We start from the raw sequence: 27,868 nt of genomic DNA, 5'->3' as shown, positions 1-27,868 counted from the left end.
GGTGAATCTCACTCATTCTGTCCCCCAACCGGCTGGGGTGGGGCCCATCCTCTCTCTCCTGTCCCACCCCCAGCAAGGAGACCAAAGCCTGCAGGCTGGGAGACAGGCTGCTGCCACCCTCCCCGCCTCCGCACACCCTCTTCCTTCCACCTCCTGGGCCTTGGGAGGGCCCTGCTGCCTGACTCCCAGGATGCAAAGGTGAAAGTGTGAAAGGACCTTGGGAAGATGGGGTTCTTCTTCCTCCCAAACACCCTCCACTGGTGAGGCATGGATTGCTCTGCTTCTGTCTGGCTCACCCCAGTGCCAAGGCTCTGGGAGGCCACGGCTGGCTCTGACTCTCACCCTGTCCTCCCCTCCTCACCCCAGGTCGTGAGCCAAGTCCCTCAAGCATGCCAGCAGCTGAATGAGGACAGAGACTTGTCTGTCTGTCTGTCTGTCTGTCCTAGAGCCAGGGTGTTGGGCGGCACCCTGGGTGGGGGCAGCTGGGAACAAGCCCTGGGAGTGCTGTGGCGGCAGCTACTATTCTGATTTTCTGAAGCCATTCTCTCATTCTCTGCCTCTCTCTGGGGAAGGAGACACACCCTCCTCTCCACCTTCAGGCCACTTGCCTGGTTCAAGTCCATCCCATCTATCACTTGGTAACAGTGGAAGGAATAGTAGTGAGTGTGTGTGAAATGCTTACTGCGTGGCAGGCGCGGTGCTCAGCACTGCACGTGTTTTCTCACTTATTCCTCATATCACATGCACAAGGCAGTCCCATCATGATGTCCATTTTTTGAGGCTTAAGGGATAATATAACTTGTCTGCCAACACAGGTAGAAGCCTGGGCCACAATCTAGGTTCTTTTTTTTCCCCAAGACAGTCTTACTCTGTTGCCCAAGCTGAACTGCCGTGGCGTGATCTTAGTTCACTGCAACTTCCACCTCCCAGGTTCAAGCAGTTATCCTGCCTCAGCCTCCCGAGTAGCTGGGATTATAGGCATGCACCACCATGTCCAGCTAAATTTTGTATTTTTAGTAGAGATGGGGTTTTACCATGTTGGCCAGGCTGGTCTCAAACTCCTGACCTCAAGGGATCCGCCTGCCTCAGTCTCCCAAAGTGCTGGGATTACAGGTGTGAGCCACCATGCCGAGCCAGTCTAGGTCCTTAACCACCAAACAAAACTCTTCTCTGCTTCCAATCCCAATCCCCACCCCAGTAATCCCTCCTCCACTGGAGGCCAGCATCCTTGCTCTTACATCCCTAATGGACCTGGTCACATCCCTGCTTAAACCCCACAGTGAGTGGACTTCTAGAAAAACATGGCACATTGAGCAGACAGATTTATCGCTGCTCCCTTCCAAAACTCCACTCTGATGACAGTAGAGGAAACAAACAAGGCATAAATCCATAAGGGGTGATGATGGATAACGAAGGATGTCAAGATTCTGGAAGCTGGGAAGCAGATGGCCAGGCAGTAACTGACTTGGTAGAGTGATGAAAACTGAGAGCCAAATGCCTGCAGGGAGGAACCATCCAGAAGGAGAAGCCCGGAAAAGCCTGTTTCCAGGGACCCCTCAGGGCCTTAGGGCCAGGAGGGCTGAGAACAGTGGGCTGAAAGTCTGTAAGAACTGATCAGACCCTATATCCCCTCCCAAACCCTGTGTAGCCAAGTGACAGCCACCTCTCCACCCAGCACAGGGCCAGGGATCACTCCCTGGAGAGGGTGAACCAAGAGGCTCTGGCCCAGCAACACTGGGCATAGATGAAGGCCCAAGGCAGAAGGACCTACAGAGAAAAGAGGACAAGCAAAAGTCTACACATCGAAGGGTAAGAAACACGCCAAGCCCCTTCCTCACTTGGATGCCGGAATGCTGCAGCCAGACATACACTCTCCCAGGAAAAGTCTAGAGGATTCTTCTCTGGGGAAACTGAATCACTCAGAAAAATGACCTCAGATACTGACATTAGAGGATCTCCCCAAAACAGCCCTATCTGAACCAGTCCTTCAGCAGTGACTTGGAAAAGTCCTGCCCAAGTCCACAAATTGCCCAATCGGTGTCTCTGCATCTCCTTGCTATATATGAAATACTATCAATGCATTTTAAGAAAACTTTTTTTTTCTTAAAAAAAAGAAACTCTGAGACAGAGTTTCTGTTGCCCAGGCTGGAGTACAATGGTGCAATCTCGGTTCACTGCAGCCTCCGCCTCCTGGGTTCAAGCGATTCTCCTGCCTCAGCTTTCTGAGCAGCTGCAATTACAGACACCAGTCACCGCACTTGGCTAATATTTTGTATTTTTTTAGTAGAAATACAGTTTCACCATGTTGGCCAGGCTGGCCTGCCTCGGCCTCCCAAAGTGCTGGGATTACAGGCATGAGCCACCTGGCCAAGAAAACTGTTAACATGAAACAAATATTTTTAAAAAAATAACCCAAAGGAAAGAAAAACATTTCAGGGAACAGAAGAAAAAAGTCAAATCCATGTAAGTAATAATCTCACAGAGATAAGAGAACCTACTGTACCCATGAAACAAGAATAGGATCAAAAGGTGCACAGGTTGAGCATGTCCAATCCCAAAATCCAAATGCTCCAAAATCCAAAACTTTTGAGCACTAATATGATGCTCAGAGGAAATGCTCTTTGGAGCACTTCAGATTTTGGACTTTCAGACTGCGGATTCTGAACTGCTAAGTATAATGCAAATACCACTCACCCCCAAAAAATCCAAAATCTAAAACACTTCTGGTCCCAAGTGTTTCAGATACAAGACACTTAATGTGTATTTAGTGAATGAAAAAGTTCAAGAAATTAAAAGTACAATGAAAAAAATAAAAAATTTAATAGGATTATAAAGTAAAGATGAATTAGATACCTCCTGGAAAATAGAAAGAGATGGCTGGGCACGCTGGCTCATGCCTGTAATCCCAGAGCATTGGGAGGCTGAGGGAGGAGTCTAGGAGTTCAAGTACAGCCTGAGCAACATGGCAGAACCCCATCTCTATGAAAAATTTAAAAATTAGCTGAGTGTGGTGGGACACACCTGTAGTCCCAGCTACTTGGGATGCTGAGGCAGGAGGATCATTTGTGGCTGGGAGGTCGAGGCTGCAGTGAGCCATGATTGTGGCACTGCACTGCAGCCTGGGCAACAAAGTGAGACCCTGTCTCAAAAAAAAAAAAAAAAAAAAAAAAAAAAAAAAAAAAGAAAAAGAAAAAAAGAAAGAATAGAAAAGAAAATAGAGATGAAAAAGTAGAAAATGTTTAAAAATAAGAAAGCAAGAGAATAGCTGCATATGAAGGATTCCAGAAAGAGAAAATGTAAGAAAGTTATCAAATAAATAATATGACAACAGTTCAAGAACTGAAGGGCACAAGTTTCTGGATTAAAACAGTCCAATGAGTGCTACCTCAAATTAAAATAGACCAAGGCATATATTGTAAAATTTAAAATCACCAAAGAGAGAGAGAGAGTCCTAAAAGCTTCCAGATTTTTTAAAAGGTCACATTCAAATCAGAATGGGATGGGACCTCTTCAGAGCAATGTTGGAAACTAGAAGACAACAGAAAAATGCCTCCAACATTCTGAAGAAGAGTCACTTCCAACCCAGAAGTTGATATCAAATCAAAATATCAATCAGATATGAGGGAAGAATAAAGACACTTTGAGATGGGCAAACTGTTTACCTCCATGCACTCTTTCTCAGAAAGCTACTTGAGGATGTGCTCCACCAAAACAAACAAAAAAAAGATACCTCCCCCCCAAAAAAGTACCATGGGATCCAAGAAACAGGAAGACCCTCCATGAATATTTTGGGGCAGGCCTAGAAAGCATCTAGTCTAAACTGGAGGACAGAGGGAAGTTGGTAGGAAGGTCCAGGAAAGAAGGGAACTGCTGGATTATCTGGTAGGGATTACCTTTGAAAAAACTAGATTAAGGGACATCTTATAAAACTATTAAAGGATCTGGAAGGCCTGGAGAAGCAACGAAAACCAAGCACATAAAAAACTTGTTCTTAAAAAGAAATGCCATCTAGATGGGGCACGGTGGCTCACACCTGTAATCCCAGCACTTTCGGAGGCTAAGGTGTTGAATCACTTGAGGTCAGGAGTTCAAGACCAGCCTGGCCAACATGAGAACCCTGTCTCTACTAAAAATACAAACATTAGCTGGGTGGGGTGGCAGGTGCCTGTAATCCCAGCTACTTGGGAGGCTGAGGCATAAGAATCACTTGAACCTGGGAGGCAGAGGCTGCAGTGAGCCGAGACTGCACCACTGTACTCTAACTGGGGCAACAGAGTGAGACACTAAAAAAAAAAAATGCCATCTTATTACAACACTTAGTTCAGCCATCAAGATTTATAGCCATAATAATGAAAACACAGAATATGGGATTAATCCAAATATGTTAACACTAAATTGGGATGAAAGGTGAGGGGACAAATGTATGTACAGGAAGTGATGTAAGGGTGCTAAATCCCAACCTTCCAGATAATATCGAAACTGGAAAATCAATAAATGAGAGTGTAGCAATGCTTTTTGGAAATAGAAGAGTAAATACAAGAAAAAGCTGAAAGTGTTAAGTTTGAAGGTGGTTGCCTAGAAAAAAGCAATGGAGGGTGGGGAGAAGTGGGGCAGGTATACAATGCTCTGCTGTTGCCATCTTATTCTTTTTTTGAGATGGAGTTTTTTTGCTCTTGTTGCCCAGGCTGGAGTACAGTGGCGCAATCTTGGCTCACTGCAGCCTCTGCCTCCCGGGTTCAAGCAATTCTTCTGCCTCAGGTTCCTGAATAGCTGGGATTACAGGCGTCTGCCACCATGCCCAGCTGATTTTTTATATTTTTAGTAGAGAGGGGGTTTCACCATGTTGGCCAGGCTGGTCTCAAACTCCTGATCTCAGGTGATCCACCCACCTCGGCCTCCCAAAGAAATGAGATTACAGGCATGAGCCACTGCATCTAGCCTGCCATCTTGAATTCTTCATATCTTTGACCTTGCTCCTTGTAAGCGAGGTCTATTTATTTTATTACTATTATTTTGTTGAGACTTCTCAGTTTGCTGTTTGTTTTCTGCTATAGAAATTTGAAGTTTTTAAGCAATCAAATTTGTTAATCTTGTCTTTTTATAGCATCTGAGTGTTATGTTAGAAAATCCTCTGCACCACTCCAAAGAAGTGAAATTCACCTGTTTTTCACTTATAATTAACTTCTTTAATCCAAATACAGAGATGCAAAGTGACGTTTAGCTAGTGAATCTTATCCAGTACCCTGGAAGCATCTTTATCAGTCCAGACTGACCACATGCAAACAGCACCACCTCCATGCCAGCCTAAGTCTGTACTAAGCCCCTGGATACAGAACTCCAGGCCACAACCCCTCCAGTGATTTTCTGGGGGTGACATTTTATTAACAAAGATGGGTTTCCCTACATGTCCATCTTTACCAGGAATGGAAATTTACACAAAAGAGAAAAGATGCAGGGGAGGGTGGGGATGCACAGCTGGAACTTTCCAGCAGCCCAAGAGTTCATTTACCTCTCTGTTCCTAACCCATGTCGACCCTTGACCACAAGAACTGGCACTAGCTTGTCATGAAGAGTCCTAGAGAAGCCGTCTCCTGTGTGTTTGATTCTGGGAAGCTGGTCCTTGCCAGTGTCAACTATCCTACATGAGACAGAGAAAGTCACACTTAAGACCAATATATGGCATAATGATCTCACTGAGAAGGGCCCTGGTAGCCGAGGCAGTACTCTAAGACCAGCCTGCCACAGTGAGGCAAGCCTGGAAACAAAGCCAAGTTCAAGGTTGCTCCCCCAAGACATTCCTTTCTCTATTGGCCAAACCACAGGGGTGAGAGAGGCTCAGTTCCACCAGGAAGCATTCTTGGTTAAAAGCTTGAGAACTAATCTAGTTAACTTAAGTAAAAAGGACTTATTGAAAGACTGTCAGGGAAGTGACAGAATAGAAGGAAGCTGATGGATCAGGCTTGAGAACAGTTAAGAACCAAGAAACAAAGAGGAAGGCCCCAAGAACCACAACAACAGTCTCTTAACAGAAACGGTTCAGCCTTTCCACCCCACGACCTCTGGTGGTACTACAGCCATCTCTGTTTCCCCGCCTTTCTCACTCAAATGTCCACGTGCAAGGAAAGAGCATTTGGTTGGCTGAGTCTAAGTCACATGCACACGCCCTGGCTGCAGCAGGGCAAGAGAGGATCCGATGTGGTTCCTAGCTTTTCTTACTAAGACCCCACACAAAGGCAGATTCTCCACTCTGGAGACTGAAGGTCTATTAGGCAGAAACAGTGTCACTACTTGTTTTTAGACTCCGAGCAGGAAGGGACTTCACCCCAAAGAATGCTAAACCTAAGGCGGGGGGGCCCTTACCTCATCTAGAGTTGATGAAAAATGATGTGGGTGGGGATGGGGAGAACTGCTTTTCCTAACAGTTCTTTCCATAACAGTTTTGATTGGAAGTTTAGTCCATTAACATTCAAGGTTATTATTGATCTGTAAGGACTTACTCTTGCCATTTTGCTATTTGTTTTCTGGTGGTTGTGGTCTTCTCTTTCTTCTTTCCTTCCTTCCTGTCTTCCTTTTTGTGAAGGTGATTTTCTCTAGTGGTATGATTTAACTTCTTGCTTTTGGTTTTTTGTGTATTCATTGAGTGTTTTTTTGTTTTTTGTTTTTTGTTTTTTTGAGGTTCCCACAAGGCTTGCAATACTACCTTATCACCCATTGTTTTAAACTGATAACTTTACACTGCTTGCATAAAGGAACAAACAAATAAACAAGCAAAAAGAAAACTCACCAAAACTCTACACTTTAAATCTGTCCCTCTGCTTTTTAACTTTTTGTTGTTTCTACTTATATCTTATTGCACTGTGTCTTGAAAAGTTGTTGTAGTTATTATTTTTGTTTGGTTCATCTTTTAGTTTTTGTTGTTGTTTTTTTGAGACAGTCTCACTCTGTCACTTAGGCTGGAGTGCAGTGGTGCCATCTCGGCTCCCGGCAACCTCCACCTCCTGGTTCAAGCGATTCTCCTGCCTTAGCCTGCCAGGTAGCTGGGACTACAGACACATGTCATGAGGCCCAGCTAATTTTTTTTTTTTTTTGTATTTTTAGTAGAGATGCAGTTTCACTGTATTAGCCAAGATGGTCTCAATCACCTGAACTCGTGATCTGCCCGCCTTGGCCTCCCAAAGTGCTGGGATTACCGGCGTGAGGCACTGTGCCCGGCCTCATCTTTTAGTCTTTCTACTTAAGATAAGAGTTGTTTGCACACCACAATTACAGTGTTATAATACTCTGTGTTTTTCCGTGTACTTACTATTACCAGTGAGTTTTGTACCTTCACATGATGTCTTATTGCTCACTAATATCCTTTTGTTTCTGATTGAAGACTTTCCTTTAGCATTTCTTGTAGGATAGGTCTGCTGTTGGTGAAATCCCTCAGCTTTTGTTTGTCTGGGAAAGTCTTTATTTCTCCTTCATGTTTGAAGGATATTTTCGCTGGATATATTATTCTAGGGTAAAAGGTGTTTTTTTTTTTTTTTTTTTTCCTTCAGCCCATCACACATATCATGGCACTCTCTGCTGGCCTGTAAGGTTTCCACTGAAAGTCTGCTGCCAGATGCATTGGAGCTCCATTGTATGTTATTTGTTCCTTTTCTCTTGCTGCTTTAGGATCCTTTCTTTATCCTTGACCTTTGGAAGTTTGAATATTAAATGCCTTCAGGTAGTTTTCTTTGGGTTAAATCTACTTGGTGTCCTATAATGTTCTTGAATATTTATTTTCTGCTATTATCCCTTTGAATAAACTTTCTACCTCTATTTCTCCACTTCCTCTTTAAGGCCAGTAACTCCTGGCTTTGCCCTTTTGAGGCTATTTCTAGATCTTGTGGGCATACTTTGTTCTTTTAAATTTTTTGTCTCCTCTAATTGTGTATTTTCAAATAGTTTGTTTTCAAGCTCACTAATTTTTTCTTCTGCTTCATCAATTCCACTATTAAGAGACTCTGATGCATTATTTATTGTTGATTGCATTTTTCATCTCCAGAATTTCTGCTTGATTCTTTTTAATTATTTCAATCTCATTGTTAAATTTAACTGATAGAATTCCAAATTCTTTCTCTGTGTTATCTTTAATTTCTTTGAGTTTCCCTGAAACCACTATTTTGCATTCTCTGTCTGGAAGGTCACATATCTCTGTTTTTCTATGATTGGTCCTTGGTGCTTTAATTAGTTTGTTTGGTGAGGTCATGTTTTCCTGGATGGTCTTGATGTTTGTGGATATTCAATGCCTGAGCACTGAAGAGTTAGGTATTTATTGTAGTCTTCTCAGTCTAGCAGTGCATTACCCTCCCGGCTTTGCTATGTGCCAATACACATGGAGTATTCCCAGGCAGAGAGGCTCCCTCAAGCCTCAGTGTTCAAGGTGTTTACTGGAACTTCATCACAGAGGCATGCTTGATTGTCCACGTGGATGGATCTTCTCAGTTTTCAGTTTCCAGTCCTTCCAGGGGTGACCTAAAGCCTGGACTCTAAATCTCTTAGTTGGTTTTCCTGACCTGGCTAGACCCCACACTAAATCTCATTATTAGACTCTCCGTTAGGACCCGAGACCCCCAGGCAAAGATACTCCTGTCAGGCATTACACATTGAAGATTACCTCCCAGGAGTCTAGGACAAAGGCCAGACCTCTTTTCGGTCAAGGTTAATTTTTATTTGAAACTGTACAACATGCCATCACTCCATTATCCTTTCTGTTTTATCTTCAAAATAACCCTAATTTATGGGTAAGGATGTTTATTATCATAAACAAGATCTCAAGAGGGAAGACACTTGGGCAAGGTTGCACAGTTGATCCTGGACTCATGGTACAAGACTCTTTCCACTCTCTGAGAGCCCCGAGTCCTGAGAAGAAGATGGAAACAAGGTGTGTATATGTGTGTGTGTGTGCACATGTGTGTTTGTGTGTGTAAATGTATATTTAATGAGTATGTGTGGATATGTGTATGTCTCTGTGTGTTTGTGTTTATATGTGGATGTTTGTGTGTCTATAAGTATTGTTATATATGTGTGTATCTGTTCAGTGGTGCACATCTGGAATGCCAGCTACTCAGGAAGCAGATGAAGGAGGATCACTTGAGCCCAGGAGTTTGAGAGAGAGAAAATTTCAATGATCTTCTTGCAATTAGAAGAAGAAACCTGGGGCTGGACATAAAAAGACATAAAGCACCACATAAAGAGGCAGAGAAATGTCTAAAGAAAAACAAGTGATCAAGAATTAGCTAGTTCATCGATAAAGAAATATAGCACTTTAGCAGCAGAATAAAACTGTAAGATAATTTCCTCTAGAACCCTGACAATCTTTGTGAGAAAACTGTCGATCACATATGTTAATTGCCAAAACTTGCAGAACTCTGTGCAACAGAACTGGCTAGTAAAACCATCTTTCTTAAACTCATTATACTACAAGTGACATTCAACTTTTTCTCAAGCAAGATTTCACAAACCTATCTCCAGCTTCCAGATGGTGAGGGAAAGTGTGATCAGATTTTATGATAAATTGTGCCTGTCTCTGAGCCCATCTCCTCCTCTTGAAGAGAAGGAAAATGACGCAAGCACATTGCAGCACTGCCGACAAAAGTCACAAGATAAGCAAATCATTATTATTTAAAACCAGAGGGTCTTATAATTTATTCATGAATGCCACACATTCTATATTAGATCTTTCAGTTCAATTTACTTGTATTCTTTGAAGCAAATTTATAAGATTCAAATTATTCAGAAAATACTCCCAAGCTAATAAAACACTTTAACCACAGGAAGTATCATGCTACACAATGGTGTGGTGGTGAAGGGTGTAGGCTCTAAAACCAGAAAACACAGGTTCAAGTCCTGGCTCTACCACTTTGGCAAGGTTACACGGTCTTGCTGTGCCTCAATATCTCCATCTAAAATGTGGGGATGACAATAATAGTGTCTATTTCACAGAGTTGTTTTGAGGAAAATAATATATATAAAGCACTTTGAACAGCAGTTATTGCTATATAAATGTTTGCTATAGTTATTTTAACATTTCAGATTATAAATATCTACCCTGTTACTCAGATAACAAGAGTCCCTAAGCTGATAACATGATGAAGAGCTTTTGGGTTTCTTAATTTCCATCAGTTTTGTGAGGGAAAAAATACCACATGAAGAAGAGCAACGAAGTAGGCGTGAGAAGGAAGCTTGGCTTAAGATTGGGGGGCTTGGATTTATTAGGCTTTTGTCTTCTAAAAATTTCCTAAGCTCCATTGATAAGATGTTCAATATCAATCTAGCTAAAAAGGACCAATAGACCCCACAAGACACAGAGTTAGAGACAAAAATAGAAGGGTAATAAATGAAATATGGAAAACTACACAACCAGAAAAATAAACAACTACCAGTATCCAAAACATGGCTAAATCTCACAGGATTATGTTGAATGAAAGAAGCCAGCCACAAACGCACACATAAGGAATGATTCCATTTATATGAAGTTCAATAACAGGTGAAACGAATCCATGGAATCATGTGAGATTTAGCCATGTTTTGGGTGTCACCAAGATGGCACTTTTTGTGTTCTAACATGGTGGAAAGGACAGAAAAACAAAAGAAGAAAACTGAGCTAGGTATCTCCCTCAAGCCCTTTCATAAGGTCACTAATCCCACTCATGAGGGGGCTCCTCCCTCATGACTTAGTCATCTCCTAAAGACTCCATCTGTTAATACTATCACATTGGGGTTTAAGTTCCAACATGAATTTTGGAGGAGACACAATCATTCCAACCATAGCAAATACACTTTACTAAAAAAGAAGAAAAAAGAAAAATCTTATCTCTAAACATAATTATTCTAAGAGTTTATTATATTTACAGCCCAGTTTTCCACTTGCATACATACATATTTGTGACCATGAGTGTCATTCTTAGCTGAGAAAAGTTTCAGCAAGTTAAGTTTTTTCTCACATTATCTATTAATATCTTATTCAGATAAAACCAAATTTCTAACCTAGATTTTAGGTTGAGATAGAAACCCATAGTCATTTGTTGCAATGTGAGAATGACAGAGAGAGATATTAACTAGCAGAATCCAACTATAAAAATAAATTTAAGAGCACAATTCTCTACTAATGACTCCCCCAGACAAATCATTACTTGGATAGCAATGAATCAACTAAAAATGAAAGTGAGAAAAATTCAAGTCCTTTTTGTGATGGATGGATGTTTATGAGACTATTAAGTGAAGAGGGTTCAGAAACAAGGGAATAAATGGCATGCTGATTTGGGGTTGAATGGAGTAATGAGATGATCTTGGAAATACAAGAATCGTGCTTAATGGGACTTGTCTACTTGCAATTCAATAAACCAATATATGTAAATTCAAAGAGACAAAGGACATGAGCACTCAGAACAAAATTATAGGAATACAGCCAGTCACAGTGGCTCATGCCTGTAATCCCAGCACTTAGGGAAGCTGAGGCGGGCAAATCACCTGAGGTCAGGAGTTTCTGACCAGCCTGGCCAATGGGGTGAAACCCCATCTCTTCTAAAAATACAAAAATCAGCCGGGCATGGCGGTGGGTGCCTACAGTGCCAGCTACCTGGGAGGCTGAGGCATAAGAATCACTTGAACTGGAAGGCGGAGGTTGTAGTGACCCGATTGCCCCACTGCACTCCAGCCTGGGCGACAGAGTGAGATTCTGTCTCAAAAAACAAACAAACAAATACAAATTTGCTGTAATAAATTTAGCAAAGAGGCACTAAAGTTGAGATAAGGGTCACTGTTCCACGTCTGACACCTTTAATTCTTGAGTCATGGGGATGGCAAGCCACAAACAGAATCTTCTGACCGGAAGCTAAAACACAGCCTTTGGGGTGGGTTCAAAGAGACTGTTCAGACTCAAGATGTGAAAGCGGATGTTTCCTGGTAGAAAATATCCTGAATGCAAGGGCATTTTCAAAAACAGTGGTGCTGGGAGAAAGAGAATGCTGTGTGTTTAAAAAGAAAAAAAAAGTAAAATAATACAAACAAGGAAGAAAAAGTGACAGACAGTAGGGTGACCATACGTTCTCAGACCATCCAGGCTCTGAGGAGGGCGAGACTAGGCCAAAGTTACCCAGCAACAAGGTACAGCTAAGGTTATGTCTGCTGTCCCGGTGCAATTATTATAGTGCGCCTTTCACTCTCCTAAGTGTCTGAATTTGGATGATAAAGCTTATGATCACCCTACCAAAGAGAGGAAATTAGCCAGAAGACCCATGTGTCCATTTTAAACGGTGTGGACTGGCCCACAGCCCCGTGCCGCTGCCCAACTGAGCGGCGTGCACCACCTCTGCCTCGCCCTACCCCGCCCTGCCCGGGGCTCCAGGAAGGCTGGAGCGGAACCCTCGGCTCCCGCGCGGCTCTGGTGCCACCTGCAGGTTACGTGTGGGAACTGCTTTTCCACACCCCGACCCTGGACAACCTTGGACTTGGCCAAAAGACATTCCGATCACGCGAAGCTCCGGCTGGGGATTTGGCTGGACCCTGAAGTCCACGTTACAGCATAAGATGGGCCCAGCTTAAACCAACGAAGCCCAGCTCCTCCTCTTCCTACCCACTTCTGTTCTGTCTCATTTTGTAGACGGGAAACTGAAGCCTAATTCAGATTTTTCATTGGTAGGATTGTGAAGCAAACAGTTGGAGCCTCCCAGGTGCCATTCCCCACATCTCTGTCTTTCCCCTAATGTGTTAGGATAGTGGGGAAGCAAGAGAGCTTAAGCTCACTAAGCTCCTAACGTGTACAGGCCAGAGTGGGCACTTTTCTCTCCAGCCTCGCACTTGATGGGAAATAGGTGATCACACAACTAGGAGACAGGATCAGAGTGGGCTCGCGATGTGCTCACCGTCTGTCAGCTGAAACTGGAACGCAGTGTGAATATGTCAGTCTAAATGCAGAGCTCTATGCATGTTCCTCTCTATTCCCTTGGTCACCAACACCAATTCCCAAGGCAGAACCCCAGGAGGGCTGGACGGAAGGACCTGGAGGTAATAGAAAACAGCTCAAGAGTGGTGTACATGTCACTGGACTTTGGATTCTCCTCTCTGTGTTGGAGCCTGTGAATTGCTACCGGCAGTAAACCAAGGACACTGTAGGGTTCACCTTCTTTTAGGGATCATAGTTCTGCTCGACCTATCTCCAATGTCCGAAAACTGTTGTTTTATATATTTTGTTCCATTTTTCTAGTTGTTCAAGGTGGGAGGCAAATCTGGTCCCTGTTAGCAATCATGGTCACATGTAGAGGTTGCAGGATGTTGTTTATATCTGTATCTTTTTTTTTTTTTTTTTTGAGACAGGATCTCGCTCTGTCAACCCAAGTGGCGCCATCTCACCTCACTGCCACCTCCACTTCGTGGCCTCAAGTGATCCTCCCACCTCAGCCTCCCAAAGTGCTGGGATTACAGGTGTGAGCCACTGCACCTGGCCTAAAATTGTATCTTTCTTATTATCAGTGAAGTTAAACATTTTTTCCTGTGTATCAGCAGCATTTGCATTTCTTTTTCTTTGAACTTTCATATATTTTTCCCATTTTTCTTAGGATTGTTGGTCTTTGTCTTCTCTACTTTTAGAATAGAATGAATATGATATTAATCATACTTCGAATTGTGGCCATGATGGAGTACCTGTATTGATGATAGTCTCCCAGCATAAACAACTACAAAGTTGGATGAAATACATGAAGAAATTGTCTTCAGACATTGGGCAATAGGCAGTTCCAGGTACAATCTGAGAGACGGGAATCACATGAAGTGACTGCTACATTTTTCTGGTGGGGAGTTTCCAAAGCCTCAATGACAGCACCCAGAGGAAGAGGCCAAGCCGAGAGGATCAGTGTTGTTTGGTGGAGGAAACAGAGACTGCCACTCAGGGCTGCTAAAATGTGTGTGGCAGAGTCTCAGAAAGGACAGAGTTGCAGAGAAGGAGCCCCAGAAATCTTACAGAGGTTGCTGCAGGTCCTTAGCCAAATGCGAAACTATGAATGTGTGGATTGAGACTCTGCAAGGTCCAGCACAGAACAGCCAATGGGGAGCTGAAAGCTAAATAGTAATTTCAGTGGTCACAGACTGCTGGAGATACATCTGAATTCTAGCTCAGACAGAGTCTCCACTCTTGGAATCTCAGGTCTTGATGAATATCCCAGACACTCACAGGAGGGTCTAGAAGGCCATGCCTTGGGATTAAGGAAGATTCCCTAGGAATAAGGGCAAACCTAAAAAACAGCTCACCCTAACAAAACCTAAAATGGAGCCTTGACAAACATGATCCAGTTAACCCATCAGTAATTTAATTCTCTGCCAAAACAAAACTCAACACTAAAGTAGGATAACATAATCCACATCTTTACAATGAAAGTTCACAATGTCCAACAGATCAAGTAACACTAGACGTGTGAAAAAGTGAGAAAATGCATCCTAAAATTAAGAGAAAACCGGTCAATACGAACAGACCCACCATGCATGGCGGCTCATGCCTGTAATCCCAGCACTTTGGGAAGCCAAGGCAGATAGATCACTTGAGCTCAAGACTTTGAGACCAGCCTGGGCAAAATGGCAAAACCCCATTCTACTAAAAATTCAAAAATGAGCCATGTGCAGGGGTCCGTAACCCCCAGGCTGTGGACTGCACCAGTTAGGTACCTGTTAGGAACCAGGCTGCGCAGCAGGACGTGAGTGGTGGGCAGTGAGTGTTACTGCCTGAGCTCTGCACCCTGTCAGATCAGCAGGCATTAGATTCTCACAGGAGCGTCAACCCTAATGTGAACTGCACATGTGAGGGATCTAGGTTTCACACTCTTTATGAGAATCTAACGCCTGATGATCTGAAGTGAAACAGTTTCATACCATAACCACTGCCCCTGATCCCGTCTGTGGAAAACTTGTCTTCTGTGAAACCAGTCAGGACTGCAGGTAGCAAGTGCCTGTGGTCCCAGCTACTTGGAAGGCTGAGGTGGAAGGATGGATTGAGCCTGGGAGGTGGAGGTTGCAGTGAGTTGAGATCATGCCGCTGCAATCCAGCCTGGACAACAGAGTGAGACCTTATCTCAAAGAAACAAATAAACAGAAAGAGCCAGGCATGGTGGCTCACACCTGTAATCCCAGCACTGAGATGGTGCCATTGCACTCTAGCCTGGGCTACAAAACCAAGCTCCATCAAAAAAAAAAAAAAAAAGAAAGAAAGAAAGAAAGAAAGAAAGAAAGAAAGAAGGAACGAACCCATAAATGGCTCACACATTGGAATTATCAGGCAAGAGGAGCTTTAAAGTAACTACATACATACATTAAAGAATTTAGAGAAATATCAACACCTGTGAAGGATGGTAAACTAAGAATTTAGAGAAATAAGTTTTAGTATAAGTATGTCCTAAATATGTATGGTACATACTTACTAAAATAGTTTACTTTTTATCAGAAATCTAAATTTAACTGGGTGTCCTATATTTTATCTGGCATCTCTACCCCAAAGCCAAGCAGGAGAGAGTCCAGAGTCCTATCTTCCAGCAGGCGACCTAGCCTAGGACAGGGCCTGGCCAGGGGCAATTGTGCATTGGATGGGTTCGAGATGCCAGTCATTCAATGTGTCAAAGGTTTGCCAGGCCAGCATACAATTGATATTATTTTTATTTAACATTTTTGTCTAAAGCAACTTTAAAAATTTTAACCTTTTATTTGGAAATATAGATTCAGAGGAAATTTCAAAGATGGTACAGAGAGGTTTCATGGACTCACTCAGTTTCCTCCAAAGGTTCTATTTTGTATAAATGTAGGACAATATCTAACAATGTCACATGTCTAGGTCTATGCCATTTTATCACATATGTAGACTCTTTTAACCACCACTACAATCAAGATACAGAACTGTTCCACCACCACAAAAATCCCCCTCCTGCTATTCCTCTGCACTCATTCCTGGCTCTTCCCCTCCCCTCCATTAGTGGTTACTCCTGGCAACCACTAATCTGCTTTCTGTCTTCATAATCTTCTTACATCAAGAACATTATAAAATGCAAAAATTAGCCAGGTTTGGTGGCACCAGCTTGTAGTTCCAGTGACGTGGAGGCTGAGGCAGAAGAATCACTTGAACCTGGGAGGTGGAGGCTACAGTGTCCTGCCACTGCAGTCCAGCCTGAGAGACAGGGTGAGACTCTCTCAATGAATGAATGAATGAATGAAGGCCTGGCACGGTGGCTCACACCTATAATCCCAGTGGTTTGGGAGGCCGAGCCAGGTGGACAAAAATTAGCCAGGCATGATGGTGCGTGCCTGTACTCCCAGTTACTTGGGAGGCTGAGGCATGAGAATCACTTGAACCCGAGAGGTGGAGGCTGCAGTGAGCTGAGATCGTGCCACTGCCCTCCAGTCTGGGCCACAGAGTGAGACTTCATCTCAAAAACAAAATAAAAAAAAAACAAACAAAGAAAAACAGAACATCATATAGATGGAATCACACAGTATGTGGCCTTTTGAGACTAGGTTTGTTTTTTTTTTTTTCTACTTAGCAAATGCCTTTTAAGATCCATCCAAGTTGTGCATGTTCCTTTTTATTGTTTTTTTCTGTTTGAGATGGATTCTCACTCTGTCACCCAGGCTGGAATGCAGTGGCAAGATCTCAGCTCACTGCAACCTCTGCCTCCTGGGTTCAAGCGATTCTCCTGCCTCAGCCTCCTGAGTAGCTGAGATTATAGGCACTCACCACCATACCTGGCTTTGTTTGTTTGTTTTTTTGAGATGAAGTTTTGCTCTTGTTGCCCAGTACAATGGCACAATCTCGGCTCACTGCAGCCTCTGCCTCCTGAGTTCAAGCAATTCTCCTGCCCCAGCCTCCTGAGCAGCTGGGATTACAGGTGCCTGCCACCATGTCCAGCTTTTTTTTTTTTTTTTTGTATTTTTAGTAGAGATGGGGTTATACCATGTTGGCCAGGCTGGTATTGAACTCCTGACCTCAGGCGATCTGCCTGCCTCGGCCTCCCAAAGTGCTGAGTTTACATGTGTACGCCATCATAGTATTTCATAGAATGGATGTATCAGTTTGCTTAACCATTCACCTATTGGGGGTACTTGGTTGTTTTCAGTTTGGGGCTATTACAAATAAATCTGCCATGAACAATCATGTGTGAGGTTTTGTGCAGACATTAGTTTTATTTTCTGGTACAAATGCCCAGAAGCAATTGCTGGGTCATATATTGAGGTGGATGTTTAATTAAAGAAGCTGCCAAACTACTTTTTAGAGTGTCTGCACCATTTTATATTCCCACCAGCGATGTATGAGACAGTGAGTTTTGTCTGCATCCTCGCCAATATTTGATATTATCACTATGTTTGATTTGAGCTGTTTTAATAGATACGTAGTGATATCTTACTGTGGTTTTAATTTGCATTTCCCCAGTGTTTGGTGTTGAAGATCTATTCCTGTGCTTTAAGTCAACTCATTTTTAAAACCTAAATAAATTTATTTAAAAAGGAAACTTTTGCTTTGGGAGGCCAAGGCAGGCGAATTGCTTGAGTCCAGGAATTCAAGACCAGTCTGAGCACATGGTGAAACTCCGTCTCTACTAAAAATACAAATATCCAGCATGGTGGTGTGCGCCTATGGTTTCAGCTACTCGGGAAGTGAGGCAGGAGGATTGCTTGAGCCTGGGAGGTCAAGGCTGCCATGAGCCATGATTGCTCCATTATACTCCAGCCTGGGTGACAGAGCAAAACCCTACCTTAAATAAATAAATGAATAAAAGGAAATTTGTGATTAGTGGTTCTCAAAGTGTGGTCCCTGAGCCAGCAGCATCAGCATCACCATCACCTGAGAACTTGTTAGAAATGCAGATTCTCAGGTGCCACCCCAGACCTCCTGAATCAGAACCTCTGAGGCGTGGGTTCAGTGATCTGTGGTTTAACAAGCCCTCCCGGTGAGAATCGGTCTCATTTACTACAAATAGAAGGTAATGGTAAAAATAAATGCATCTGTGTATCACCTGAAATCCTCTTGTGGGCCTCAGGTTCACACACCACACTTCCGGGCAGGAGCCCCACCCACAGAGGCTATGACAAGAATGCTCCTGCCCCTGGGGCTGTGCAGTGACAGCTCACACAGCTCCACATGGCAGTTCTGAGTTTGGGAAGCACTGATGCAGTCCTACCACAGCCCTTCCTGCCCTTCACTGGACTGAGAAAATCCGGGCTCTGAGGAGGGCGAGACTTGCCCAAGGTCACCCAGCAACATGGTCAGTCTCCTTTCCCAGGGTCCTCACAGTGCCTGGCCTGTTTAAAGCCTGCCTCTATTCACTGCTGAGTGAAAACTCCAGCTCCAAAACAGAATATGGGGAAGGATACTATCTTGGGCAGCTTATGTTTATAGCTGCAGATATACGGGAAAAAAGTCCAAAAATACTGTTGAAGCTCTTATTTAGGGAGAGAAGAAGTTTGCTGTTTGTGTTTTTAATTTTTATATTTCATAATTTTTATCACAATGCATAGTTACATAATCAAAATTTATTAAATGTTAAAAATCGACATGAAGCCTGATCCAGCCATGGCCTATCATTGGCAGAGTCAGGAAACCTTCCAGATAGAGCAGCCCCGCACCTGCCCCAGGTCACACCCTGGGCCTGGGCACATGCTAGGTCCTCTGTCTGGACATCCTCGCCCCGTGGTGGCCTCCACATCCGAACCCACCAGCACCTCCTGTGGGCGAGGCCCTCCCCTGCATCCAGCCCTGAGCACCCCCTAGCCCAGAGGGCACCTCATGGTGTGAGAGTCTGCCTGCCTGTCTCTAAAGAGAGGAAAGCTCCTTGGGACATGTGTTCCGCTTGACCATCACCCTGGCCTGGTACAGAAAGGTGGACAGTGGGTATTTGGTGAATAAATGAATGAATGATTGGAATGAATCCCCTAAATGGTGATTTCCTGAGGCCCTTCTCCAGCTGGCCCAGGCAGAACCAGTTCCACTTTTCACAGGAAAGCCAGGTGTGAGGAGCAGGGCAGGTATGTGTGAGGGGCCAGGTTCTCAAAGGCTGGATGGACACAGGGCTTGTGGTGGGTCTGGGGGTGGCAGTGCTGCTGTGGAATCTTCGGGGAGGGCTCATCCCTGGAATCCCCCAGGGGATCCTGCTGCGTGGTGTGAGAATTCCTGGCTGGTGGTGACACACAGGTACTTGCTTGGATTGGCCACCTGGTCCAGCCCAAGGAGCTGCGCCTCCAGCCCCTTAGGGCAAAACTCAATTTTGATGTGTGACAACAGCTGCAGGCAAGGGGAGGGAGAGGTGTGATGGGCCTTGGTCTTAGAAGCCAGAAGCCAGTTCATGCCCCTGCCTTGGTCTACATGGGAAAGGGATGAGACCTCAGCTAGCTCTAGGGTCCTGGGTTATGGTAAGAAGGCCCTCCCTTATGGACTCAGTGACACAGGCTGACCCAGCCCCTCCCCGAGCCTCATCAGTGAAACCAGGGGTTTCGACAGGGCTGGGCCGGGGCTCTCGACACCTCCCAGCTCTGACCTCTGGCTTTCTCCCAGGAGGGCAGAAGATCAGACAGAGGTGACCCAGGCTCCCCTGTTTACCTCAACCTCCTTGTGGAGCCTCCCTCTTTCTGCCTGTGCGGTGGGTGGGGCCAGAAGGAGGGGTACTCACCTGTGGGTCTCTGACTTCTCTGCCCAAGTGTGCCTAGAGAGCCTGGTCTACACCCAGTGCTCTGCTACACCTACGGCCTGGCCACAACCTCCCTGCCTCCAGAGCAGCCCTGGCCCAGGGAAGAAGCTGGTCTCTGTATGGAATGATAGGTAGAAAATGGAAGTGGGGATGACAGCTCTGGAAAGGAGCCAAGGAGGAGGTGCCTTCCCAAGGATGTGGAGGGTATTTTTTCCGGAATGGAGCTTGACTGTTGTGGGCAAACATCAGGAGGTGGAGAGGATGGTTCCCTCTGTGGGAGCCGGGACGACTTGCCTGGGCCAAATGGTGGTTGGCTGTGGGTAGGGCAGGCAGAGCTGGGGTGCCCAGAGCCTGGGGTCCCTGTCCTTGCAGAGGACTGGAAAACAAAACAAGTGTCCCCTGCCCTCTGGCTGGGGGACATCCTCCACTTCCAAGCCCAGACACACACCAGCTGCCACAAGCCCCTGAAGCTCTTCAGAGGACCAATGGGCAGCCACACCCATGCTGGGCCAGCCTTCTGGGCCCACCTGCACCCTGGTCAGAGCCCATGACTGAGGGGACTCTCTGGGGACAATGGGGGCAGTCTTATGCTGCCCTCTTACAGGTGGGTCAGTCCCTGGGATGTGGTGTTGGGCTGGGGTGGGCTGAGGCTGTTCTCTGCTGGGGTGCCTGGTGGACAGCACATAGAGCAACTTCTCCTTGGCTTTCCTGGACCCCAGGACACAGCTGAACACTGCGCTTTACCCTGGATGCCTTTGGATTCTCAGGGGACCCTGGGAAGGAAGAGGGAGATGCCCCACCAGGAGGCCAGGGCCCTGGGCCAGGCTTGCTCCTACTAGTCCCTCCAGCAGGCACCTCCTCTCCAGATTGATATCACCTGTTTCCTGAAGTCCTGGGCTACTGACCAGAGAGAGCCCCAACACCCTCACCAAGGCCTGTTCTTACATCAGAGCAGCTAGTACATGAGTTCGGAGCTGAAGGGGGCAGAGAGAGAACACAGGGCTCTGTAAGAGTTCTCGGCTCCCTGCTGCAGTGGGCCCTGTAAGAAGGCCCCCCAAAAATCTGCAGCTGCTGTAAGTCACTGGGAGGAAACTGCGGCAGACATGCGTTTCCCAGCCTGGTAGATGCAGACGGGTGTCCGGGCCCCCGAGTGGGAGGCCCAAATGAGGCCTTGGATGTGGCAGTGCAGGAATTCTAGCCAGCACGGGGGCCCTGGGCAAGTCATTTAATCTCTCAGAACCCCACTCCTGGTCACCATGGGGCTCTTGTGTGGATGTAAAGGACCCTCAGGCCACTTATGTCCCATCAGTGGAAGCCTAGCATGGGTGGAGACCCCCGAGACTGAACTCAGTGGCGGGATCCAGCCCACCCAGCTCTCCTACTTAGAGCCCAGAGCCAGCAGGGTGGGCTTCCTGGAGACGCAGGCACTCCTGCGGGCTGGGGAGCATGAGCAGGGGTCCCTTTGGGGAGGTGGAAGAGGCTATGGTCAGTGGAGGCCATAATGAGGCAGAGCTTGGGCAGAAAAGACCTGTTGATCGGGGGATCTGAGATCCGACAGAGCCTGGACTAAGGACACTGTGCCACTCAGGCGGTGGAAACTGAGCTACGGCTGGGCCCCCTGGTCCTGAGTGAGGCCTTGCCAGTCCTGGAAGGTGTGCCAAAGGTGGCTCCATGTAAGGGTGCATCTGAGCACTTTTTTTTTTTTTTTCATTTTTTTGAGACAGAGTCTTGCAGTGGCATGATCATAGCTTACTGCTGCTTCAAACTCCTGGGCTCAATTGATTCTCCCATCTCAGCCTCCCAAAGGGCAGGAATTACAGGCCTGAGCTACGGAGCCTGTTTTAAATCTTAATAAATATCTGCTCCTGGTCTGCTTCCCTGGCTGACACACTTGCTGGCATCTTGCATCTAGACAGACACGTTTCTGGACTTGGTTCCATTTGTTCTGATGGGCTCCTCTCTCAATGATCACATGTTACAGTATGTGGCTATTCTTACACATTTCTGTAAAGACTTGAGGGTTAGTATATTAATGTCAAAGTTCTACTGGTTTTCGAGGCTGGGTGGAATGTTTGGGCTAATTAAGTTGTGGGCATCTTGACAATATAGGCTTTCCCTCTGGGAACGGTGATTCTCAGATGCAGGTTTTGCACATTCTGGTTTATTGCTTGGCTCGCTGCCACAGAGGGATGGCACTGCTCCACACGCCATGCCCAAGAGATGTCCCACCTTATCTTTCTAAATCAAGCTGAATGTTCTCAGCTGACAGCATATCATCAGTGCTGCAGGGACTCACTCCCCACAACCCGAGATGAAGTGAGGCGGAGACTATGGAGCAGATCCATGCTGACTGCATTTGTCCTTCCTGACCTGCACTGCTGCTGGCCGGGGCTGTGTCTGAGCTGACAGAGGGCATTGATTTGGGGACCAGGGAGGGGGCAGTACTGGAGAAATGCCCCTCACCTCCCTCAGCTCATCCTGTCCACCCAACACTTGGTCACCAAGGTCCCTGACTTCCAGGCCCCAGTCACCACTAACAGGATGCTGCATGGGAACAAAGTGTAGGCCCAGAACCTGGAGTTCAGGTCACTCCTCCTTCCAGTTGAAGCCTCTATCCCTCCCAGGTGATTCCAGCCTCATTCCTCCATGGGCCAAATATCCTAAACGAACGCCTGGACTGGGGGTCTTTACTTAAGTGCCCAAAAGCACAAGCAGAAAGGCTCTGCATGCCCCCATGGCCTGCCAGAGGTAAGAGCCTGCCCGTCAAAATGCACAATCCTGGTTCTTGCAGGAAGGTGAGAAGTGGAGGAGGAAAAAATCCATCTCATTCTTTTAGCAGGAACCTAAACTTGGGAAAGCCAGACCCAGTACATTTCTTAATCCGGATACTTTTATAACTGGTTACAGCGGGGTCACAAGCACAACTGTTTTCCAACATCTTTCAACTGGCCATATGACACCATGTAATTTATTTTTTTCTTTTTCGTTTTTAAGGCCAGGGGGAGTGACTCACACCTGTAATCTCAACACTTTCAGAGGCTGAGGCAGGAAGACTGCTTGAGGCCAGAGATTCGAGACCAGCCTGGGCAACATAGCAAGACCCCCTATGTAACAGAAAAACCCTGTCTCAAAAAAATTTTTTTTCAGTGCAGTGGCATGATCACAGCTCACCATAGCCTCCAGCTCCCGGGCTCAAGCAATACTGCCACCTCAGCAGTTGGGACTTTCAGAGCACACCACCACATCTGGCTGATGTTTTAATTTTTGGTAGAGGTGCAGTCTCACTATGTTGCCCAGGCTGGTCTTGAACTCCTGGCCTCAAGAGATCCTCCCAATGTGACCTCACAATGCACTGGGGTTACAGGCATGAGCCAACATGCAGCCCCTGCAAAATCTGTTCTCCAGGTGCTTCTTTTGGACCTCCTAGCTAGACTGTCATTGGCAAATACTAGTTTATTATTTTCCCACATTTATGTTAATGGATTTCCCATGTTTTATTTATCTAGACTAGGGTTTCTCAACAGCAGCACTATTGATGTTTTGGGCTGGATAATTCTTTGTTTGGAGCTGTTTGTGCCTCGCAGGATGTTTATCAGCATCCCCAGCCTCCGCCTGCTACATGCCAGTAGCACTCCTCAGTGTGACAGCCAGAATCATTTCAGATATTGTCAAATATCCCCAGGGAGGCAAAATCACCTTCAGTTGACAACTGCTGACCTAAAAACCTCTGGAACAATGTTAGATCATGGTAATGATAGCACATACTGCTCCTGACCTTAATGGGAATACCTCTAGCATCAAAGTATAGCAGCACCTGTATACTACTGTCTGGGCTGTTATTAGTACACTGTAGTAGTCCATTCTCACGCTGCTATGAAGAAATACCCAAAACTGGGTGATTTATAACGAAAAGAGGTTTAAGTTGACTCACAGTTCTGCATGGCTGGGGAGGCCTCAGGAAACTTACAATTATGGCAGAAGACACGTCTTCACAGGGCAGCAGCAGAGAGGAGAGCTGAGCAAAGGGGAAAGCCTGTTATAAAACCATCAGATCTTGTGAGAACTCACTCACTATCATGAGAACAGCATGGGAGAAACTGCCCCCATGATTCAATTATCTCCACTTGGTCCCACCCTTGACCTGTTGGGATTATTGCAATTCAAGGTGAGATCTGGATGGGGACACAGAGTCAAACCATATCATATCCTTTATATTAGCATACTGTATCAAAGTAGAATTTTCTTTCTTTCTTTCTTTCTTTTTCCCCCTTTGAGACAGAGCCTCGCTCCGGCTCTGGCTGGAGTGCAGTGGCACGATCTCAGCTCGTGGTAACCTCTGCCTCCTGGGTTCAAGCAATTCTTGTGCCTCAGCCTCCCAAGTAGCTGGAACTACAGGTGTGTGCCACCACACCCAGCTAATTTTGATTTTTTTTTTTTTTTTTGAGTACACACGGGGTTGAATATGTTGGCCAGGCTGGTGTCAAACTCCTGGCCTCAAGTGATTCTGCCACTTCGGCCTCCCAAAGTGCTGGGATTACAGGCGTGAGCCACTGCACCCAGCCTGAAGTATAATTTTCACACTGTGAAAAGCTTGACTTTCATACAAATAATGAAGGAATAGGTATAAGATATTTTCTTTAATTTACAAGGGAGTCAGCAACACGGTGAAGCTAGTTCGAGGAGTGTTTTGAGAGACAGTGTCTGTAGTGCTCCAGGAAGGGCCTTCCGAAATGCATTCTGAAATAGAGACAAAACTTGTTAATACCCTAAAGGGAGGTTGAGCGTGGTGGCTCATGCCTGTAATCCCAGCACTTAGGGAGGCTGAGATGGGAGGATCACCTGAGGTCAGGAGTTCAAGACCAGCCTGGCCAACATGGTGAAACCCTGTCTCTACTAAAAATACAAAAATTAGCCAGGTGCGGTAGTGGGTGCCTGTAGTCCCAGCTACTCACGAGGTTGAGGCAGTAGAATCGCTTGAACACGGAAGGCAGACACTGCAGTGAGCCGAGATCATGCCACTGCATTGCAGCTTGGGTGACAGAGTAAGATTCTGTCTCAAAAAAAAAAAAAAAAAAAAATTCATATTGGGAAATAAAACTGTCCTCTTTGGGAGTTATCTTTCCTACTGGACAGAAATCTGTAAGTTAACTTATATACATATTCTCCAGTATATTCATAACATATTCTCTAGTATATTTCCCTACACTAGTGATTTTCAAAGCATAGTCTCAAATTGGAAGCATCAGCATCACCTGGGAACATAGACATGCAATGCTCAGGCCCTCCTCAGTCCTACTGAGTTAGAAACTCTGGTGTGGGGCCCAGCAGCCAGTTTCACAAGCACTGCAGGTGATGATGATACACTCTAATGTGTGAGAGGTAAGGCTCTAAATAGTCAAATAATCTTTAATTATAAAATAAGTATCTATGAAACAATGCTACAGTAGGACATTAAAAGGGCACGCCACCCACCTTTAACTTTATTTCTAAATTTAAATATTTTGTCTGTCTGATGTTAAATTTGCTGTTTTGTTTTTCAAATACTAAGACAGTTTTCATCTCTTCCTAATTTTCTCTTTTTAAATAAAAAGTGGTTTTCCAAATCTATCCATTTTTCTCTTCTTTAAGCTATTGATAGGATGAAACTAAAGTTGAGCCATTCTTCTGTGTTTTGTTTTTTTTTTTTTCATACAGAGTCTCACTCTGTTGCCCAGGCTGGAATGTAGTGGTGTGATCTTGGCTCACTGCAATCGCCACCTCCCAGGTTCAAGTGATTCTTGTGCCTCAGTCTACTGAGTAGCTGGGATTTACAGGCACCCAGCAGTATGCCCTGCTTTTTTTTTTTTTTTTTTTTTTTTTTTTCAGTAGAGAGAGATTTTGCCATTGGCCTGGGTGGTATCCCACTCCTGACCTCAGGTGATCTGCCTGCCTCGGCCTCCCAAAGTGCTAGGATTATAGGCATGAGCCACAGCGCCCAGCTTTTTTCTTTTCTTTTTTTTTTTTTCTTTTTGACATGGTCTCATTCTGTTGCTCAGGCTGGATGGAGTACAGTGGTGCCATCATGGCTCACTGCAGCCTCCACCTCCCAGGCTCAAGAGATCCTTTGACCTCAGCCTCTTACGTAGCTGCGACGACACGTGTGCACCAGCACAAGTGGCTAATTTTTTGTAGAGACTGGGGTCTCCCTATATTGCCCAACCAGGTCCAGAATTCCCAGGCTTAAGTGATTCACCAGCCTTGGCCTCCCAAAATGCTATGATTACAGGTCTTATGTTCTTAAAATTTTTCTTCGACATGGTATAGGATAGTCTAGTAACTTGACATATTGTTGTTTTCAACAGGCTAGTGCTTATGATTTGTAAAAGAACTCTTCAGAAACGAGCTCAATTTTACCATGAATTGGGACACTTTCCATTTCTTTCTATTCTATAGAGCAGTTTGTCATGAGCTCTGTCTTTTGAAAACCTGAAAGCCTGCAACAATCAAACCAGCTGCACCTGGTGCATGGGATAGGCATGGAATTGAGGACAGAGCTCAAACTATGGTCAGTCCTCTGTATCCTCGGGTTCGGGATCCCTGGGTTTTACCAACTGTGCATCAAAAATATTTGGAAAAAGTAAAACAATAAAAAACATAAATTTATAAATACTTCATAACAGGTATTTACAAAGCATTTATGTTGCATTAGGTATTATAGTAATCTAGAGATGATTTAAAATCTACAGATGGATGTGTATAGGTTATTTGCAAATACTATGCCATATTATCTCAGGGACTTGAGCATCAGTGAATTTTGGTATCTCTGGAGTCTTGGAACCGATATCCTGAGGTTACTAAGGGATGACTCTATTCAATTTCTTCTCTGGTTATTAGTCTATTCTCTAATGTATTTTTGTTGTTGTTTTGTCTTTTTGTTTTTGCCTCTTCAAGTCAATGTCAGAAACTTAGTTGTTCTAGATTACCCATTAGCTCAAAGCTACCAGTAAGCAGACTACCACTGCAATCTAAGCAACCGATTTTTTTTCCCCATCCGATTGGCAATAATTAAGAATCTATTGATGTTGAAGCTTTAGGGAGTTTTCCTGAGCATGTTAATTATGACAGCCCTTTTTGTTAGGCACCTAGACGACTCATCAAAATGAAATAAAATACCCATGCCCTTGAAGAAGTTATCTGGTTATTTCGTTATCCGGGTGCTGGTTATGTGAGGTTTACAGTTGATGAAAACTTATTAAGCTTTATATTTATAATAGGTACAATGTTCTGTATGTGCAGCATATTTCAATAGTTCTAAAAATGTCTTTTGCCACAGCCCGCAGCTGTGTATAATGCTATTCGCTTAACAGCGGAAAACATGGCAATGACCTGAATCTCCCCGGCTCCCAGGATCCTGCCCACTTAAGTTAAACAAATGAAATAATTCCCACTGTCAGTTAAACTGGCGGTGGGCGCTGGTTTTTTTCCAGGGAAGGATTCTGGGAGACGAGGAGGAGACGCCAGCTTTTCGCCCCGGCACCTCCAGTGGGCTGCGGTCCGCTCTCAACCTCACTGGAGCAGCCCCCGCCCTCCCAGAGTCCGTTAGTCCAAGTCACCTGATCGTCCAATCAGCTGACCCCACGCGACTGGAAAAAGAAATGCCCGGGCCCTGGCTTCCTGGTGCGCTGATGAGGCGCCAGGGGTGAAGCAAGGCATGGGCTGCTGGAGCGGGAATTCGGGGGCGCCAGTGGCTGCGGAAACGGGGGGAGGTTGTCTGCCCTGGCCTCTCCGGAAATACAGTGTGTGCGAGCGTGAGGGCTGCCGGTCTGGTAGAGAAAAGTCCACCGCCATCCCGCTCACCAGACGGGGGTAGGGGTGGGGGGCGGGTAAGACAGAGCAGGCCGGCCAGCTCAGAGACCCCGCGCTTCCCTGGCGGGAGGAAGGGCCCCTGTCTCCCGGGGCAGGAAGTGGGGCTTGTCTGGAGCTGGGAGTCCTTTCAGGTCTTCCCCAGCCCCAAGAGGACCTCCCAAGGACATCGTCTTCCCCAGCCCTCCTGTGGGACTTGGACACTTGCTTAGAATCAGTCTCACTCTTCCACAGTGTTAGGAAGCCCCTCCACTCACTCCAGATCCCGAAAGTAGTAGTTTTGGGGTTGAGACTTACCTGTCTATCCATCTAATCCACCCATCCATCCATCCATCCAATCCATC

General features: G+C 45.4%; 1 protein-coding gene across 1 annotated transcript in view; it reads right to left on the bottom strand.

Annotated features, from left to right (window-relative positions):
• LOC102126931 (A disintegrin and metalloproteinase with thrombospondin motifs 19-like) overlaps positions 1-27,509 on the bottom strand; it is a 37,970-nt gene extending 10,461 nt beyond the window's left edge. Inside the window, 3 exon segments of the mRNA XM_065547590.2 lie at positions 5,510-5,638; positions 19,194-19,356; positions 27,275-27,509. Coding sequence (XP_065403662.1) covers positions 5,510-5,638; positions 19,194-19,356; positions 27,275-27,509 — 527 coding nt within the window.
• Between the last annotated feature and the right edge of the window lie 359 nt (positions 27,510-27,868).

This window comes from Macaca fascicularis, chromosome 7 (genome assembly GCF_037993035.2).
Source record: "Macaca fascicularis isolate 582-1 chromosome 7, T2T-MFA8v1.1".
Lineage (NCBI taxonomy): Eukaryota > Metazoa > Chordata > Mammalia > Primates > Cercopithecidae > Macaca > Macaca fascicularis.
Note: the sequence above shows the minus strand (reverse complement) of the source record. Positions and strands in the feature narration are given on the sequence as shown.